Source organism: Pteropus medius, unplaced genomic scaffold, assembly GCF_902729225.1.
Source record: "Pteropus medius unplaced genomic scaffold, Ma_sr-lr_union100, whole genome shotgun sequence".
Classification (NCBI taxonomy): Eukaryota; Metazoa; Chordata; class Mammalia; order Chiroptera; family Pteropodidae; genus Pteropus; species Pteropus medius.
The window spans coordinates 1106055-1126212 of NW_024342472.1; the positions used below are offsets into that span (position 1 = coordinate 1106055).

At 36.0% G+C, this 20158-nt stretch overlaps 2 protein-coding genes across 5 annotated transcripts in view; one reads left to right on the top strand and one right to left on the bottom strand.

Moving 5' to 3' along the window:
* Window positions 1-463: 463 nt before the first annotated feature.
* SLC25A14 (solute carrier family 25 member 14) overlaps window positions 464-20158 on the top strand; it is a 29163-nt gene continuing 9468 nt past the window's right edge. Inside the window, exons 1-7 of one of the 4 annotated variants that reach the window (XM_039864982.1) lie at window positions 464-479; window positions 1078-1231; window positions 6391-6484; window positions 7756-7903; window positions 10032-10126; window positions 11425-11510; window positions 15743-15838. In XM_039864982.1, the coding sequence (XP_039720916.1) occupies window positions 1100-1231; window positions 6391-6484; window positions 7756-7903; window positions 10032-10126; window positions 11425-11510; window positions 15743-15838 (651 nt within the window). In that variant the 5' untranslated portion in view covers window positions 464-479; window positions 1078-1099. Of the gene's footprint in view, window positions 480-815; window positions 870-1077; window positions 1232-1359; window positions 1607-6390; window positions 6485-7755; window positions 7904-10031; window positions 10127-11424; window positions 11511-15742; window positions 15839-20158 lie in introns of those variants that run through there. The other 3 variants (XM_039864981.1, XM_039864983.1, XM_039864984.1) reach the window with 3 other exon arrangements.
* Window positions 17454-18922, bottom strand: LOC120604299 (40S ribosomal protein S6-like). The gene is given in 3 exon segments (XM_039864928.1): window positions 17454-17956; window positions 18064-18256; window positions 18918-18922. Coding segments are annotated over 3 exon segments (690 nt in total). The 3' UTR covers window positions 17454-17464.

The following is a 20158-nucleotide window of genomic DNA, read 5'->3' on the forward strand; positions in this document are numbered from 1 at the left end:
TCTCTTCTTACTACATCAGTTTTCTCATCTATCAAAAGGGGAAAATAAATGTATGTGTCTCAAAGGGTAGTTGTGTGCACATGAAGCTCTTGGCATCATCCTCAATAAGCATTCTGTAATGTCAGCTAACGCTGTGTGCTGCCTGAAAATTTCTTTAATGAGAGTAAAAAAAAAAACAAGATGTGAACTAAAATAAGCAAGATCCTTTTGGAACAAAGGTATTCCAAACATGTAGTCATTCAACAAACAATCATTTAGGGCCATGTGTGTTGCTGACTGAACTGTTACACTCAACACATAAACCTTATTATTGTGTAGTCCTGCGCGATTACGGAACCTTCCCGCAAGAGGCTTAAAAATCAGATGTAGCGCATTGAGTAAACGGAATCACCCAGGGTGCTTTGCAGCTAGTCCTTTTACTCCCAAGGGCTAGAGCTAGAAGGTGGTCAGCAGGCCCTCTCATTGTTTTCTGGCTGATTGTGAGTTGCGGATTAACTCAGAACTCCCCTGTTAGCATTTCTACTCTTCAAATTTTTTACCTTTAACTTTTCATGGTCCCGTTTTCTGTTTCCAACTTGCTTTTTCTCAACTGTGTGCTTTGAGTTCAGGGCCTGTGTACAACGCCTGGCGCCCAGTAGGGGCTGAGGTGTATTTGCTTACCTGATCTTTCTAAATACCGCGCATCACCTTTCTCTCATTTTACCACTTTTAAGCCCTTTGCCCCACCTCCTCACTTTCCCTCTTTTTCCTTTTCTTGTGCGCAGTCGCCAGGCCCTTCTACTCCGCTTGCCCCGCCCCTTGCGTCGCCTTGTCTCCGCTGGCTCCTCTTTTTACCCCGCCCCTCCTTTCCCGGGCCTAGTTCGCTGGAGGTGGGTAGTAACGCGGTGACATGTCGGCCCTCACTGGCGAGCATGTTAACTGCAGAAGTTGCCAAATTCTTACACCTTAACTTCCTCTCCCAACACCTCCCTTCCGAAAGTCAGGTTGCTCCTTTGGACCCGTAAGCCTGCAGCCTTCCTGACCACTCTGTCAAGACTCCAGTCACTTCCGCTTCTAATTTCGCGCCTTCTTTTTAAGGCTTGGAGGAGGTGGAGTTGGAATGCCTGCGCCACCGTTGCCAAGGCAACAAAATGGTTACTTCCGATGGTCTCAATGCTTCCGGGTTGGCGTTGCGGTGGCGTTTCCGACTGTGGGAGCCTCAGCTTCCCAGTCGTCCGATGAGCCGGAGCAGGTGAGGGGGAGCTCCTGGACTTCAGGCTGGGGAGCGGGGCTAGGCCGCGCCAGGCCGCGCGGGGCCGGGCTGGCCTGGTTCCGGCCTGGGAGGGGCTTAACGGTCCTTTGGTCTCTCTCTCCCCTCAGCCGAGTCCCTTCCCTGTCTTTCACTCTTCTGGCATCGGTGGTTTTACTTCTTCGGTTGAACCCTGCTTCCTCGACCCCCCTGGGAGGCCGCCTCCTTCAGGCGCCTCCCGTCTCTCCACGAACTCGCTCTGACAGCTGAGGAACTGGCAAGATCCTGCTACCCAGAGGGTGAATGGGTATCTTTCCCGGAATAATCCTAATTTTTCTAAGGGTGAAGTTTGCAACGGCGGCCGTGATTGTAAGCGGAGTAAGCAAACACCTCCATTGTATTAGTGTGAGGGATGCTGTTGAAAGACGCTTGCTTCCCTTCAGTTTCTACCCCTGCCACTCCTTGAGGTCAAGGCATTAAAGGCATCTATTAAAATGCAGTTCATCTAACTAATTGGGTTGAGAGCCTTTATCAACACAGATTAGTTTCTCAGAGGAGGTAACAGAAGGGACATTTGTAGTTTTCTGTCAGTGTTTTCTTGTTTTTTTTTTCCAGGCTAGGGATGCTTAGAGTCATCATGAACTCTTTCCTTGCTTTCATTCCTTACATCATCAAGCTCTCTCTGTGTCTCCATTTTAGGAACTTATCTCTAACCTTCACTGCCAACAAACATCTTGTCTGTTTAACTTCACATTATCCTAAGCTAGTTTCTCTGCCTCTTCCATTTGTAATCACTGCTTGCTGCAGCCCTGGTATGCTAACTAAAATGTAGATTTCCTCAAGTCACTTTCCTGTTCAAAAACTTAGAGCATCCCCAGGACCCACCATACATACTTTGGTTTCAAGCCTTTAAACATGACCTGTTCCTTATACTTCTTGACTGATATTGTTTCAATCAGATAAGAGAATTTTCCGTTTCAGTTAGGTTGCACTCTTCCTTCTCAGAACAAACCACATGCTGTGCTTTTCCTCACATTTGTGTCTCTATTCATCCTGTTCTGCCTCCTCTTCTCCCTTACCTACACCTATCCAGATTCTACCTGCCCTCTGTCAAAGCTCATTTTAAATTTTCACACCTCTACAAACCTTTCCAAATTATTCAAGCCTATGCTGATTGTCTTATATTCCATGCTTCTCCTGTTCTTATAGTTTGTATTTTATAGTTTAGTACTTAATTTTTCTCTAATGAACTACTCTGATTTCTTCCATCAGATTATAAGCTCTTGAAAAGCAAGTCCTGTATTTTATTCCTACCTCAGTCTCCTTGATTACCCAGGAAAGATAAGTTGAATGATAAATATGTCATGGTGTTGAACATTTATTTGTTCTTCTTCTTCTTTTTTTTTTTTAACATGACCATAATGACCATAGCACATTGCAGATTTGGGCATTTAATATGCTTTCAATAAATATTTGCTTGACTCTTTATGATTACCTCCTGAATCTGAGAATTTCTAATGCCTACTCTTTCTTAAAGGAGAAAGCAAGAAAGGCAACTATATTTTTTTCTGATCAGATATTAGGAGTAGTGTAGGGCTATGCAACTTGTATTTTAGGACATTTTCCTCTTTTGGCTATCAAATTTTCCAAATCTTAGTCAGATTTTAGAATATATGTCTGCACTTTGAAGGCATTTTTCATTGGCTTCTTTATACAATAAAAATACTATACTTCTATTTTAACTCAAATATGAATTCTCTCCTTTTACCCATGTCTGGGGATAGCCCTCACAAGTCAAAATTATTTTAACAGTGCTTGGGGGGGATTTTACACAAGTAATTCTCTGCAACAAAAGCAAGGGAAGAGAATTAGTAAGCAGAGAATCTCTGAGGATCAGCAAAGTGTCTTGTATAGAGCATGTAGTATTGGTCAGGCTAGTTAGTTTTCATGGTTTCTCCCATAATCTTTTACATAAAGGCTGCATACATAGATAAAGAACATCACACTGGAACCAACCAAGTATTTAATGGATGTATACCCAATTCTGTGTAAGCTATTCTAGGGGATTATAAAAAGTACTGTGAGATATGGTGTCTGCCCTCAGGAATCATACTTAGGAGAAAATAACATGGGACAACTAGAAGATAAACCTCATCCTAGTCATTATTTGTATCCCTGAGATTAAGAAATAGAAGGGATAAATGAAGGTTCAGAAAGCATTGCACAACTGTGGAATAGGTATGACATAACATATATGCATGTGTACAGCCTTAGTTAAAAGACTTGGAGGTTTTAGCTGACATTTTAATGATTCAGTAGTGTGATATGGCCCCCACCAAAGCGACTGCAATTTTCCACTGTAATAATTGAAGTATAAGAATGATGAAAATAGTGGTGGTTACTTAGCTGAGAAAGATAGATGTAGGAGAACATGATATCTGTCTTTATTAAATATTTGAAGGATTCTCCTAGGGAAAAAGAATAAAATTGTTTAATATTATATCCAAAATATGAGTGAAAACAACAGGAAGTCAAACTTTTGGCTCAGTAGGAGGAAGGAATGTTTAAAATCAGATCTAATTAAAGATGATACAGGACTTCTTCATAGCAAGATTCTTAACATTAGAGGAAAAGGGATTTTATTATCAGATGGGGATGGGGAGGTGGCAGTGGTAGCAGTGAATTTGGCCAGTGGTTCCCAGACTTTTTGGATTCCATGGACCAATACAATTTAAATGAAAGTGTGGGAAGGAGGCACAAATTTGTGTAGCCAGTCTTATTTTGCCAAGTAAAGACACTAAACAAAATAAACTACCAACTGCTATTATAATTTCATACAAGAAAAGTGATTTAAAAAATGTTCCAGGATTTGGAAGGACATAATTTCCTAATAGTCCTTTAAATATATTTGGCTGAAAAAAAAGGCACTAGATGCCCTTACTTTGGTCATTTTGCCTCAGAATTATGAAAACTTCATTAAGGAACCACTGGGCTGACTGACCTAAGATTGGTCTTTCTGCTCTGGCTCTGCCCCCTGTCTTTAACTGATTTATTATTGCTCCATGAACCCTGAGCACATCTTATTAAAAGGCTGGGCAGCAGGTAGTAAAATTCTGCTAGAGGCTTTCTCTGTATTGAGAAGAGTTGGAAGAAGTTATAGGAGAAAGCTTTAGAGAGAAGCATAGCAGCCATTTGAAATGTTTAACTGTTTGGGGGAATCTCTAAATTGATCAATGGAGAGAGCATTTCTCCCCACAAATTCAGAGAGGGGATATGCCATGGTCCTTGCTTTTCCATGCCTACCCTTTCACTGTGTGGATCATGTTTTGCTATCAAATATAATATTAAAATGTGGGCATAACTGAAAATGTTAATATAGTATTTAGAACTCAAGACTCTTATTTTAAGCTGCAGCTATGTGAAGTGCCTATTCCTACTTTGCTTTTTAGAATTCCTTTCAACAGTTTTCCTCCAAAAGAGTTGTCTATTCAAGACTCTATGTCGGATAAATTGGATGATCACACTATGCTCGAAAGGAAATTTCCATAATTATTTTTGTGACCTCTAACTAAAACATTTGTCTGCAGTTTGTTTTTCTGTGCTTAGTTACAGAGAATTCCTTATGTGGAAACAAAACAAAACCTTGTCTCCCCTAAAAAGAGACTGTTACTCAATGGTGCTTACCCCAGACTGGGCAATGGGAGAAGTGGAAAGCAAGTAATATCTGTTAAAATATATATTTGAGTACTTTTCAAAATGTAATAATGATATTTAATAGCTAATAGTTGTCAAACTAGATGCCAAGTACTTTTCTAGGTGTTTTACATATATTATTTATTTTTCAGAGCAACCTATAATATAGTATTTATTATTATCCCCATTTTACAGTTCAGAAAACCCAGGCATAGAGCTGTAAGTGGTGTTGTCAGGATTTGAACTTAGGCAGTCTGACTTCAGAGTCTTCATTCCTGACCATAAACTACTTGAAGTTACTTTCGTGACTACAGTCCTTTGCTCTACCAGCTGAGCTATCAAGTGGAGCTGAAGCTGCTTTTGAAATTCAATAATATACATTCTGTGAAGCTCTGAAAACTATCGAAAAGATATCTGAGCGTCCATCCTAAGAAAAGATTACTTCCAGCTGGACCACAATTTAGTAGGTGATGCCTAGGGCAGCTCTTAAAGTGTGTAAGCATCAACATTATTTGAAAACTTTCAAATTCTCAGGCTAGACCCAGATCAGCAATCTATGTTTTAATCCACCTTCTAGATTATTCTGGTGCACATAAAAATTTGAAAACCACTGATATAGAGGGCAGAGCTGTGGGGAAACAATCCAAGAGAGAAATAGCTGAGAGCGGCAGGGGAAAAAAAAAGTTGTAAAGATTGAAAATGACAGGTCTAATGTGGATGGGGTGAGAAAGGAAGAAAGGGAGGTAGAGAGTAGAATACATTGTTAAAGAACTTGAACTTCAAAGAAAAACAATATTTGTATGTACGCTCTTTGAAAAGCCAGGGAAAAGGAGATTCACTGGATGGGTAGATGTTAAATGTCACAGAGAAAATACATAATTCATGTTACTCATTCCTCTGGGAACCAGGAGAAAAAGTGCTTAACTCAGGCTAGGCCTAGTCGGGGGAAGTTGTGTATAGCTAGAAGTAGCTTGACAAACTAAAACAAAGTTTAGTAGAGAGATGAGAGAGCTAAGAATATGAGAGGGTAGTGGTGTCAGCCTGTGCTTTGTACCTGAGGCAAGCTGACTGAATACCATGAACTGCTTTTATGAGATGCCTCAGCCTATATAATTTGAACTCCAGGTTCTTTCACTTGTGATTATCTAGTTAAATGTCTAAGTTGGGTGTGCTGGGTGGACTGATACCTCTTCTTTGGGTGGGGATGAGGCTAACATTAAAGAAACTAGAGAGAATGAAGGGCATAGGTTGATCTTTGAGTGAATCTCACACCTACCCCTACAGAATGGCAGTAAAGAACACATTCATGATCATGTATCACATAAAACGGTATCCCCCATTTTGTGTCATCTCACTTGGTAGGGTTTTTCCTCTACATTTGTTTTATTTTGTTGATATAAATTTTGTAATTGGACACTAACAAATGCTCCTCATTCTTGTGCCTTGTTCTGATTTGTGTTTATTTTTAGCACCAGAAAAGTGCCACTGTAAGCCATGAGATGTCTGGTCTGAATTGGAAACCCTTTGTATATGGCGGCCTTGCCTCTATGGTTGCTGAGTTTGGTAAGAATGTGACAATTGACAAATCTGCTTCTTATGGTATAGATAGTAGCTTATGGTGACAGTTATTTTTGGTGAAACTAGAGAAAAAGTAAAAAAGATATGTGCTATTTGTTTAAAAAACTATTGTCTCAAAGCTATCAAGTAATATTTCCTGAGAAAGTACTAATGGTATGGAAAGTGAAGTTAAGAAAAGTCAAACTTAGGAAGTTTTTCAATAGTTGAGTGATTTGTTAATTTTTCTAGGCTTAAGTAATATACATGAAAATATAGAAGGAATTAGATAAGATAGAGATTTCTGCTACATTCTTGTACTAATGGTCCTTCCTTTATGCTAAGTTGTTTGTAACTTTCTTAGTATAAGTATCCAAACTTCTTGTTTTCAAACCTCTGTCCCATTTTAGAAGAAAATTGACTAACAAGATCAAACCAGATTCTTCTCTATTTGGTTTTAATTTTGAAATATTTTTAGATTGCTTTTTTAATCTTCCAAATTTTCTCTTTCCTAAACTAATCTTTGTTGACTTCGTTGGCATATGCTCTAATGCTGTGATATCAAGGTCGTCAGTGACCAGAGCTACATAATCTCCTTGTTAGTTTTAGACCTTGAAATATTCCTTAAAACACATTTTGTCAATGTAATGACACTTCTATGTGTTAACATAGAGAAAGAAATTTGATTAAAGAAATCACCCCCACCCAAGCACTGCGCTGGTATTAGTCCTGAATTACCTAAGGAACTAGGATAAGTGGACCATACAGGACTTCGCTATTATCTTTCATTATACTAGGGAACTGTTTGTTTCTTGTAAATAGACAAAAGAAAAAAACACACAAAACTTTGTAATAGTATATGAGAGTATCTGGAGCAGCAATCCCATGCTTTCCTATGTTCTTTGTGAAAATTTGAGGAGATTTTATGAAGGAAAAGTGGGGAGATTCGAGGTGGGAAGGGAGGCAGAAGGAAGAGACAGATGAAATTAAAACATTCAAATTATTTTGTATTTGTAGTATATTAGGATCACTTAAAGGACTTTATTTTATCATAGTTTCATTATAATGTGGGCTAAATCTTGCTGCCTAGCTATAGTACAGTACATTTCACTTTACTACATACAATTCTTGTCCTCTGACAGTGGTATTATAGTAGAGATCTTCTGTGTGTTATAAAAAGGAGTTAGTCTTCTGTTTTAAAAATTGTCATTGGCGTAAATTCAGCCAACATTGAACCTGACTCCTTGGGCAAACTAATAAATGAGTGTATTCCTTCATAGGAACTTTTCCTGTGGACCTAACTAAGACAAGACTTCAAGTTCAAGGCCAAAGCATTGATGTTCGCTTCAAAGAGATAAAATATCGAGGAATGTTTCATGCCTTGTTCCGAATATATAAAGAAGAGGGTGTATTGGCTCTGTATTCAGGGTGAGACTGGATTCTTTCCTTATATCATGAATAGAATTACTCTGTAAAGAAGCCATGTATTTCAGCTGTCTGATAGTTTGTGCCCTTCATATTCACCATTTCAACTTGTAGTTTAGTATTGATGTGCCAGTTTATATTTCACTTGCTTATAAGCCTTGAGCTTTGGATTTTGTGTTCATTTATAAATGTGTTCAGCTAAAAGTGATACATTTTAAAAGGGATATCTCATTGCAGCATGTCATTGCAGCATGGGCTTTCTCCTGTTTTTTTTTTTTTTTTGTGAGAGTCATCCATAGCCACTGTGAATAGCATCTAGTTAACTGTATATATTTTTGTGATATTCTTCCTGAGTTGCTAAATACCGATTTCTTTTAAAATTTTCCTCATTAAAGAAATACTATTCTGGCAGTTTAAACAGAAAATTCAGAATGAGAGAGTGGGAGACCCTTTTTTTTTTTTTGGATCAGCTTTTGATTAGCTGGAAGTTTGTGGTTTATTGTCCAGTTTGTTGTTTATCCACTGCCCATTTCCTAGGCCACTCCTGCATCTAAGGTACCAGTTAGTCGCTCAGAGAATAGATATCAATTTTATTATTAACCTAAGTTAGACTTAATATCAAAGATAATTTTCTTGGGGAAAAATCAAGTAATACATCCTTGTTATTTCATCAGCATGGATAATCATATGATTATTATTTTTTTTTGATAGCAAGCAATAATGTCAGAAATATGCATATTTAGCCATTATTTTAAAATTATAACTGGCTGAACTTCTGCTATCTATTTATAACTACTAAAGTATAATTCTGCAATTTTGAAGAATCTCAAGGGAGGTATGAGTGAGAATATCTCCAGTTTATAATCAAAACTTAAATAAGGTGAAATCTTCACTCTAGTACCTCCTTCCTGAAAGGATGAAAGATGTGTCTGCAACTGTTAGGAAGTAAGATTGATTTAAAAAAATCTCTTTGAGGTAGGTAATGGTGTATACTTGTTTTCTCTACGTGACTGGATTCAGTTTGCTAATATTTTGTTAAGGACTTTTGCATCTAAGTTCATGAGAGATATTGGCTTATACTTTTCCTTTTTTGTACTGTTTTTGTCTGGATTTGGTATCAGGATAATATTAACTTCATAAAATGAGTCGAGAACATTCCCTTTCTGTTTTCTGGAAGAGATGGTGTAATATTGGTGTTAATTTTTACATGTTTGGTAGACTTCTCCAGTGAAACTATCTGTCTGGATATTTCCTTTTTGGGAATTTTAAAATTATGAATTAAAAATTTTAATGGTTATGAGACTATTCAGATTATCTATTTCATCTTGATTGAGCTTTGGTTTTCAAGGAATTAGTCTAGCTTTTCCAAGCTGTTGAATTTAAGAGCATAAAATTGTGTATAGTATTCTCTTATTATCTTTTTGATGGCTGTAGAATTTGTAGTGCTATTTCCTGTTTCATTCCTGATATTGGTGACTTATGTCTTCTCCCTTCATTACTGTGAGCCTTGCTAGAGGTTTATCAAGCTTACTGATTTTTTTTTTAAAGAGCTCACTTTTTGTTTCATTGCTTTTTCTCTATTTTCCTCTTTCAATTTTATTTATGCTCTGTTATTTCCTTCTGTTTGCTTTGGGTTTATTTTGCTCTTTTTCTAGTTTCTTGAGGTAGGAACATAGATTATTAATTTGAGGCTTTTCCTCTTTTTCTACCATAAGCATTTTGTGCTGTTAATTTACCTCTTAGCACTGCTTTGGCTGCATCCCACAGATTTTAATAGGTTGAATTTTCATTTTCATTCAGGTCTATATAAATTTAAAATTTCCTTTGAGACTTCTGTGACCCATGGATTGTTTAGAAATGTAGTGTTTAATTTTCAAGTGTTTGAGGATTTTCCGTATTGATTTCTAGTTTATTTCCATTATGGTCAGCAAACATAATTAATATGATTTTAATTTTTAAAAATTTGTTGAGGTTTGTTTTATGACCTAAATACTTTCTCTCGGTGCTTGAAAAAAATGTGTATTCTGCTGTTGTTGGGTGGAATGAGCTGGGTAATGGAAATGAGTAAGCTGTCTAGATATGTATAACTTGCAAATACGTGTTGAGGATAATTGACTTTTTTTTTTGGCAGAATTGCTCCTGCTTTACTAAGACAGGCATCATATGGCACCATTAAAATTGGCATTTACCAAAGCTTGAAGAGATTATTTGTAGAACGTTTAGAAGGTCAGTATAGACTCCTTATTCTCTTGGGGTAATACTAAAAGGGATTATTGAAATCATGCTTAGTGAGAAGTGTTCATCATAGGCTGTCTGAGAATGGTGACAGTCATTGCAAGGACAAAGTGAGCTTGTACTGACTTTGGATTAATCCTTGCAGAAGTGACACACAAGTAGCCACACACACACACACACACACACACACGGAGGACCCTGCCCTCTTCAAGTTTGTCCCTGTTCCTATCAAAGAAAAAAAAAAGGCTTCTGGTCATCACAGAGGTAATATGGAACAGGCTTGTCCAGAAAATTAATGCCATTGTCATCAACGAGGACTTCAACTATAAGGAATTTTCTAGCTGCTGATTTTAATAAGCTTTTGTTAGGTGGAGTAATTTTAAGCTATTATTCTAGATTCTGATGTACTTATGGCCACCTTACCCACATTCAGTATTATCATGTCTCTAAATTTGCTGCTGCAACACTTCCAGCCTGATGCTGTACTAAATGGTTATTTTACCACAGGCCTGGAGCTGTTTTGTGTTTGGGAACAGCTGAACAGCCTTTTGATTAATAATGTCCTTTGAATCACTTTATTGTCCTAAATCAACTTTTTTTTCTGGAGCCTCTTCTATGAGAATCCTGAAGGATTCTCTTCCTAAAGTGATTTCCTTTGACAGATTTTTCACTTGAGTTTACCTAGTTTCTGTTTGTGGACTCTTCATTGTGAGGAGGCATGGTGAAGATTGAATTTTCACTTTAGGACAATATGCTCTGTGGATTTTTTTGTTTTGTTTTTGTTAGCTGAGAGGATTTAGTTTCAAATGGCTAGTTTTTCACATTTGAGTACAGAAACCTTTTGTAAATAGAGGCTAGTAGATATCAAGGCTGATCAAAATTAATATTTAGATAATTTTTGTATCAGACAAATATTTTATCTTAACATTCAGTTACTGCTGATGATTATTCAGAAAAAAGACTTAAAATCATTTTCTTTAGATGTTTGAAATGATTTGAGGGGAAATACCACATTCTGAATATGTGTGCTATTGGCAGTTATATAGAATAATAGGACATGTTCCAGTGTTCTTTAGAAATACATATATTTTTAAAATAATGATTTATGTTTTATAATTTTATATGTTTCAGTATTAATTTAAGATCTAGAAATATTATCATAAGCTTTATAGTTCATTTCTACAGTCTCTGACTAGGGTTCCCTTCCTCTGATAGACTAGTACTCTATTCTCAGAAACTGGTACTTAATACAAGCAGACCTTTCCTTCTTTTTTTGCTCCTTTTTACAGATGAAACTCTTCTAATTAATATGATCTGTGGGGTAGTGTCTGGAGTGATATCTTCCACTATAGCCAATCCCACTGATGTACTAAAGGTAAGAGAGGTCTGGTAGTGTTAGATATATGCAGTGTGATGTGTAAGGAGCACAAACTTTGAGTCAGATTAGATCCCCACTCTATCACTTGTCAGCTGTAAAACTTTGGGCAAATCACTTAATTACTTTAAGTTTGTTTCTTTGTTTGTAAAATGAAGATAATTCAGTACTTATCACACAGGGTTGTTAAGGATTATAGATAATGTATATCAACCGCATATCATTGTACTTGGTAGGTAGTAGATGCTCAATAAATAGTAGTCAATTTACATTAATCCATTGGTCTTCAAATTAGAGTATGCAAAACTCTACAGGTTCTTTCCAAGGGCTATGCGATTTTAAGGGAATCAATTTCCAGATCCCCTACTTCCATTTGTACTTTTCTAAAAGAGATTTGAGAGTGAACTTGTGTTTATAATAGTCCTTTCCCCACTTTACAAAAGAAAGGCATATCCCCTACCCATTCCAAAGCTATTAATATGGTATATTGACCTGTGGTGTAACCTGGGATACCAAACAAAGGGGTAAGTTGAAATACAGGTTTTAGAGAAGCCTCCTTTAATAACTGATCGAGGTGGGTTAAGTCTATAATGTCTCTGTCTTTTCCTATCTTATTCATATTTCTATTGAGAGTGAGATTTAGCTTCAAAATCTCACTCTTTTGACTTGCATTGGAATATTCTGAATTCAGAACCAGAACAGTATAGATTAGTGGTGCTGAATTTTTAAAATATAATAGGATTTCTTTCAGATTTTATCAAAATACAGAATGAAAACATTTACCTAATGATATTAATCTTCATATTATTTTATCTCATTAAATGATAAACATTTTCTACTTATTAACTTAAACTTATGATTAATTAAAAGCAATAAAATGTGTGAGTGAATCTCAAGTTTTTAATAATTGTTTTAGAAAGTGAGGAAAAAGTCAGAGGACATATGCATTATTTATTTGCAACCATAGGCGGCTAGGTTAATGAAAGAGAGATCTATTGCAATTCAGAGAGTTTTGAGAACCAGGAGAGTGACGTGATGGAGGAAAGATATAAAATTGTCTTTCTGGATTATATTGAGAATAATCTAGCTATAAAATTTTTATATCACTTTCAATTTATAGAATAAGTATTTACGAGGAGAATTGACTATATTCTAAAATTCTAAAATACTTGCAATACAATTACACTTGTTAGAATGTGCTTTTCAAGAACAATAATACTTAACTTCCCGAAGCTTCCTTTGTTATCCTTCTGGATTGTAGACTTAATCACCTAAGTAATTGGTTTTAATTTCCTGTTTCTCTGACCTGTCAGGTATAGTACAACCATTGAACCAAGACCAATGAATGCTACAATCTACCTTTTTCTTTTATTTTATATCTAGTAGGGCTGAGTGACGCTGGGAGGCAGGGATAGTCACAATCTTAGACTGTGATGATAATAATATAGGATTTATAATCACAGTTGGGCTGTTCAATCCTTTTACTTACCCTTGGACAGCTTTTTCTCTGATCTATTATACATTACCTCCTTGCCTTTGTACTTGTAGTTCTCTTTCTGCCTCAGTGCCTTTTCCACCTTTCCTCATGAATTTATCCTTCAAGACTGCTCAGGATTATACCTGAAACTAATTAAAATAAGTAAACTAACCCTCCAAAAAAAAAAAAGACTGCTCAGGAACAGGGCCAGGACTAGGATGAGACAAGTGATATACTCCCCTTGGGTGTGAAATGTAAGGAGTCACCAAAAAAACTCAGTAATCAAGAGAAATAACATTTTTATGCAACATTTAAAAAAAATTAAAATGAATGCAAAAAATTTGTGATAAAGTATCAATATTTTGTACAATTCATTTCACTCTCACCTCACCTAATCCTTTCCTGTTGGATCCTTTCTTTAGTTACAGTTTTGGTATTTGGTTCATTGTGGATTTTTGTGTATTAATTTTGATTTTTTTAAAATATTGCATTAAGGGGGTGGCTCCATAGTGTAGTGGCTAGCACGTCTGCTTTACATGCAGAAGGTCCTGGGTTTGTGCCCCAGGTAGAGCCATGGACCACATCCCGGGTCCACCAGGGCCCCCCCGAGTGTGCCATGGGTACCAGGCCCCTGGGGCGCCAGCCCCCCCCCGCCAGTCCCTTGGAGAGCCGCACTTCCCTCCATTCCTGTGCACCAGGCCCTGGGGGCACCAGGCTCTGGGGGTGCACCGTGAGCTCGTGGGAGGAGACACCCCACCTTCAGAGATCTGTTCTTAAGGGAAGACGGCAACATCTGTAGGTCAGGGGTGGAAGTTGGGGGGCGGAATTAAAGAGGGTAAAAATAAAATATTGCATTAAAATATTATTTATCTGGATTACTGAAATTTTTTGTGTCTCCCCCTCCCACATTTTGTGCCTAAGGAAAGTGCCACACTTACTTCACCCTAGTCTCAGCCCTGCTCAGGAATCACCTCCTTAAAGAAATCTTCTACTTACCATAGGATATTTGTGGTTTCAGTTTGTCTTTGTGATAGTTTCTATTCTGATTTAATTTGGTTAAGTTCTTATTTAAAAACTCAGTAGTAGCAGCTGACTTTCCACACAAAAACCTGTTGCTGTTACATCACATTTATTGAAACCTAGTGTTGTGCTTCATGAAAATCAGGCCTACATTTGGGCCATTAGTATTTAGTGGTTGACTACTGTGATTCTTTTTTTAAATTAAATTTTTTGGGGTGACAATGGTTAATAAAATCATGTAGGTTTCAAGTGTACAATTCAATAATACATCATATGTGTATTGCATTGTGTGTTCACCTCCCAAAGTTAAATTTCCTTCTATCATCATATATTTGACTGCCTTTATCTTTATCTACTTCCCTCCTCCTCACTTTCCCTCTGGTAACCACTAAACTGTTGTCTGTGTCTATGAGTTTTTGTTTGTCTTGTTCATTTGTTGTCTATGAGTTTTTGTTTGTCTTGTTCATTTGTTTTATATTGCACATATGAGTGAAATCATGGTTCCTAACTTTTTCTTTCTGACTTATTTTGCTTAGCATGATAATCTCAAGGTCCATCCATGTTGTCGCTAATGACAATACTTCATCTTTTCTTATGGCTAAGTAATATTTTTCTTCAGATCGTATAATTTTTTTTGCCTTTTACTGGCTACTGTGATTCTATATGTGCAGAGTCAATGAGAAAATTGTACCCAATCTTTCACATGGCTTTTTAGTGCTGTATCTCCTTTCTTGCGCCTCTCAAAGGCTACTTTGCAGAATACAATATCATGCTTTTTACACATAAAACTCAATTTAAGGTCTTATAGGCATAAAATTATATTTTAAAACAGTTTTGCTTTTTATAATTACATAAACAATACATGTTCAATGTAGAAAAAAGTAGATGGCAGGAAATAAAAGCACAAAAGAGAAAAATGCTCAGGGTAGCCTCATCACTCAGACTTAAACCACAGTCATCATTCAAATGTGTATGTTCTCTTTGTTATGCATATGGTTATTTTTAAGTTTATATGTTTTCTTTAAAATTTTATTTCATTATTAGTTTCAAGTATACAGTACATTGGTTAGACATTTATATAGTTTATAAAACAATCCCCCTAATTGCTCTTTCTCTCCTCTGGCTCTCCACCTAGCCATTACATTAATTGTATTCCCTATGCCATGCTTCCCATCCCCGTGACCATCTATCAACTACTAATTTGTTAAGTTTATGTGTTTTCAATAAAAATGATATACCAAACATACTGCTTTAAAACCTGCTTTTTCTGTTCAGCAGTTAATTGTTGACATTTTTCATTGTCAACAAATATTCTACAACAAAATTTTATGGCTGTATAGTATTCTATTATATGGATTTTTCATAATTTATATAACCAATCCTTTGTTGTTTTTGAACATGTAGGCTGTTTTTAATTTTTCGCTAAACTAATCATATTTTAAATTAATTGTTTTTACCCACACTGAGTACTTGTTCTTTTTCCTAAATTTTCTTCCAGCTCCAGAAATGATGGACTTAGTATAGGGAATGTGAGGCTGATAATTATCTTTATAAGATATACTTTGACATAAATTACATTCTTTCTATATATAGGTTGTCATTAATTTTATCGTAATAGCAGGCAGATTTTTTTTTTTTATAATTCCCAAATACTGTTTTCTTAATTTTAAATAAGTGAAACATTTCATTTTGGTTCTCTCTGTCAAAACAAAATGTTTACCTCTTCTTATTTTAGATTCGAATGCAGGCTCAAGGAAGCTTGTTCCAAGGCAGCATGATTGGCAACTTCATTGATATATACCAACAAGAAGGTGCCAGAGGTCTGTGGAGGGTGAGTACTCTTTTCCTGATATTGTTCTATTCAGTTTCTAGAATCTGCGAAGAATACTTTTTATATAAATCCATAAAATTATGAATTGTCATCTTACACTGTATGAGATTCTCAGTAACCCAAAAAATAAAGTAAGAAGCTCCTTATCACCTGTGAAAGGACCAAACCTTATCATCAGTCATCTTTATTTCTACTTAATGTTTGGCAGTTATATGTGGGAGAGAAGTTATTACATTATTTGAGATAGCCATTTTTGTTTGTTCAATTCACAGTGAGTTTAGTTTTCAATATATATTTTTGCCAGTTTTGCACTAATATAGCAAAATTTGTTTATGATAGTCTATGTAATGCTTATGTTCTAAAGTTGTTACCTTAAACAACTTTTTTAACCTTATGCACTATAAAATACTGAGAGAATATATAAAAGAGAAAAAAAATCCAGTAAGATCCACTAGCTAGAGATAATCACTGTAAACATTTTGTCATATTATCTTTCAGTCTTCTATATATATACTTTGTTTTTTCTTGTTGTTCCTATAATGTTTTATCCTGTTTTAATCACTTAAGATTGTAATATTAAGTAGAACTACTAATAGAATATGCAGAGAGAATAGAATGAGAAATCTATTGATAGACTCTTTAATAAGAGAGCTTTGCTTTTTTTCTTCCTTTATAATTTTCCCCAACTTCTTATTATAAAAATTTTCAAACATACAGAAAAGTTGAAAGAATAGAACAATGAACACATACATATCTGGATTAAATGACCATTAAAATTTGGCCATATTTGCTTTATCTATTTGTGTGTGTATACACACAGACACATACATACATGCATTTTTTTGATAAACTATTTGAAAGGAAGTTGCACACATCATGGTATTCCCCTAAATACTTCATTATTCACCTCCCACGAATAAGGATATTCTCCTATGTAATAGCAATACCACTGTCACACCTAAGAAAATTAACAGTAAGTCCCTAATACCTAACATCCAGCCTATATTCAAATTTCCTTTATTGATGAGACCAGGCTAGCTTTCTTATAGGATGTTTCCTCATATTTCTCTTGTATTTCCTATAAACTGGAAGTTAGGTCCATTGGCTTGATTTGATTCACATTAAACATTTTTGGTAAGAGAACTTCGTATGTGACACTGTGTATTTCATACTGCATGACAACAAGAGGCACATAATTTTATGTTATCCCACAGTTAATGATGCCAAGTTTGATTACTTGGTGAGATGATGCTCACCAGATCTCACCATCCTAAAAGATAAGTTGTTTCCCCCTTTGCAATTAGCTGGTAATCTGTAGGATGATATTCTAGTGTCATGTATGTATCCTATTTCCTAATAACTTTTCACCTAATGGTCTTAGTGGCCAATAATGATCCTTGAAATTTGTTTTATGTTAACAGCGGGGTATACTTTCTTAATTAGTTTAATTTAAAACCAGAAAATGGAACTAAGAGAACTTTTTCACATACTAATGCTAAAGGAAAGACAGCAATAAATAGTATTGGAGATTTTGTCAGGGGAACATAGCTACTTTATTTATTTATTTATTTTTAATTTTTTTTAAAGAAATTTCTGATCTTATTTATTTGTTACTCTTACAAAATCTCATTTTTGACTAGACTCAGACTTAGAGTTAGGAGCTCTCAGAGAGGAAAGTCTACGTCTCTTGGCAATCTGTTCCTGGCGTTTCTCTTTGGCCTCCTTTATTCCCTTTACCAAAAGCTTAGCATGTTCTGCAGCCTCTTCCTTATTTTTCTTAGTATCCCGTTTCTTCAGAGCAATATGCCGACATTCATGTTGTAAGATACGTGGAGTAACAAGATGCTAAATCTTGGGTGCTTTGGTCCTAGGTTTCTTACCTTCTTTGTTTAGGGGCTTTCTCACAACATATTGGTGGACATCATCTTCTTTAGAGAGATTGAAAGGTTTATGGATTCTGCTTGCTCTTTTGAGCCCAAGGCGACTAGGCACAGCAGTATCTGTCAGATTAGAAATATCTTTCTCCCCTTTATTCACAATGACCAAGTTGAGAATACTCAGATTGGCATCCACAATGCAACCCCGAACAGATCTGTGCTTTCTCCAGTCCTCCTTGGTCTATAATAGGAATGCTCCTTACTCAGTAGCAGGTGGACACGGCCATGGGTCAAGACACCCTGCTTTATGGGGAAACCTTGTTTGTCATTTCCACCACTGATTTGAACCACATAACTCTTCCATTCTTTACCCAGAGCATCAGCAGCAACTTCTGTGGCCATATGCTTCTCATAAAAGGCATGAAGTTTTCGTTCATTGTTCAGGTCAATGAGCTTCTGGCAGCCAGTGGCTGGGAAAGAGATGTTCAGCTTTATCCTGAAGCAGCTGACTGCCTCCGAGGTGCCATGAAAAAGAGCATACCTGCTTTAATTTTAATTAAAAAATTTAGCTGTGTAAAAAATACACATAACAAAATTTGTGTAAAAAATACACATAACAAAATTTATCTTAACCATTTTTAAGTGTACAGTTCAGAAATATTAAGTACATTTATATTACTGTACAACTAATCTCTAGAATTCTTTTCATCTTGAAAAACTGGAATTCTGTACCCATTAAACAACAACTCGCCATTTCCCTCTCCCCCTAGCCCCGGGCAGCCACCCTTCTACTTTCTGTCTCTATGAATTTGACTACTCTGGGTACCTCATATAAGTGTAACCATACAGTATTTGTCTTTTTGTGACTGGCTTATTTTACTTAGCATAATGCCCTCAAGGTTTATTCATGTCGTCACATGTGTCAGATTTCCTTTCCTTTTTAGGCTGAATAATGTTCTATTGTATGTATATACCACATTTTGTTTATTTGCTCATTTGTTGTCAGACATTTAGGTTGTTTCTATATCTTGGCTCTTGTGAATAATGCTGCTGTGAACATGGGTATGCAAAGACTCTGATTTCAATTCTTTTATACCCAAAAGTGGGATTGCTGGATAGTGTGGTATCCAGCACAAACAAAAAATTCTGTTTAATTTTTTGAAGAACTGAACATAGCTACTTTCATGATCCAGGCTACTTACATCATCTAGGCATGTAAGGTAAAGAAGTGAAGTACATCGAGTTATGTATTCTTTTGACACAGTTGTGTTTTTTGCATATTGAAATACATAATTATTTCTTCCTTTCAACAATGAAGTACGTTTGCATTTTCCTTCAAGCAGATGGTCCTCTTTGTGTATGTCTTATTTTCTTGCTTCGATTGTTACATGGGTCTGGAAGCATTTCACTTTCTCTTTAACTCCACTTTGAGAAATAACAGCATGAGTACAAAAAAAGTGTAACTGACACTAATGTCAGATTTAGAGAGACAACATAGTGGTGGGACCTGTAGTAACTGGAGAGCACCTGCCCTGCTCATTGTTGCCATGCACAATGTGAATTCAGTGTGGCCAAATTTTCTGGATTTTCAAGAGAAGCTGGAAATCTGCATTCCTATGTGAAGTGTCCTGCTTTTTTTATATATTGAAAACTAATTCAGCCTTCTAGAAACACTGACCACACAAAATAGTGTTGTTTTTGTTGAATTTGGCCCATGGACTCCAGTTTGGGGCCTTACTGGTCACCAATGTGGTCTTCTGTAAAGCTCATCTAACAGTTGAGCAGGTGGAAGGGTCTTAGAGGAAGGCACTGTTGGTCCAGACAGCTAGATCAGCAGAATCAAACATCTGATGATAGCACAGCTACATCACTTCCACTATATAAATTGAGTTAGGGATTTTAGAAATGATTGAATACTTTAATATAACAGGTATCCCAGAAAGCAGTTGTCCCCATGGTATCTTATTTTCAATTTTAAACAACATTTAAATACAATTATAAAACATTCATTGTGAACTTTTTTTTTTAATATAGAAAGGCATAAAAATGAAAATCAACTGATCTGTTATCCTAATCCCAGATGAAGAAAAATATTTTGGTATATTTCCTTCAAATCCTTTACAAAAAGGCATGTGTGTATATGTTTTCTCTAAATTAGAATAATACTATATGTAATTTAATGTCTTCTTTAAGGTTATATTAAGTATTTTTTTGTATCATTAGTATTCTTAAAAAACATGACTTTTAATGCTCTAGCATCTTGCATTGTAATGTGAGCTATGATAGGAGTATTGTGCTGATGAGTGAAATGCTGATAGTGTTATCACAGGAGAATTTGTAAGGAAGTACCCCTTTTTGCCTTGGCCTTCTTCCTGGCTGCATCATACCTTTGCTATCATGCTAGTGTGGCCTTTCTAAACATCCTAAAATTCTGTGAATTAAA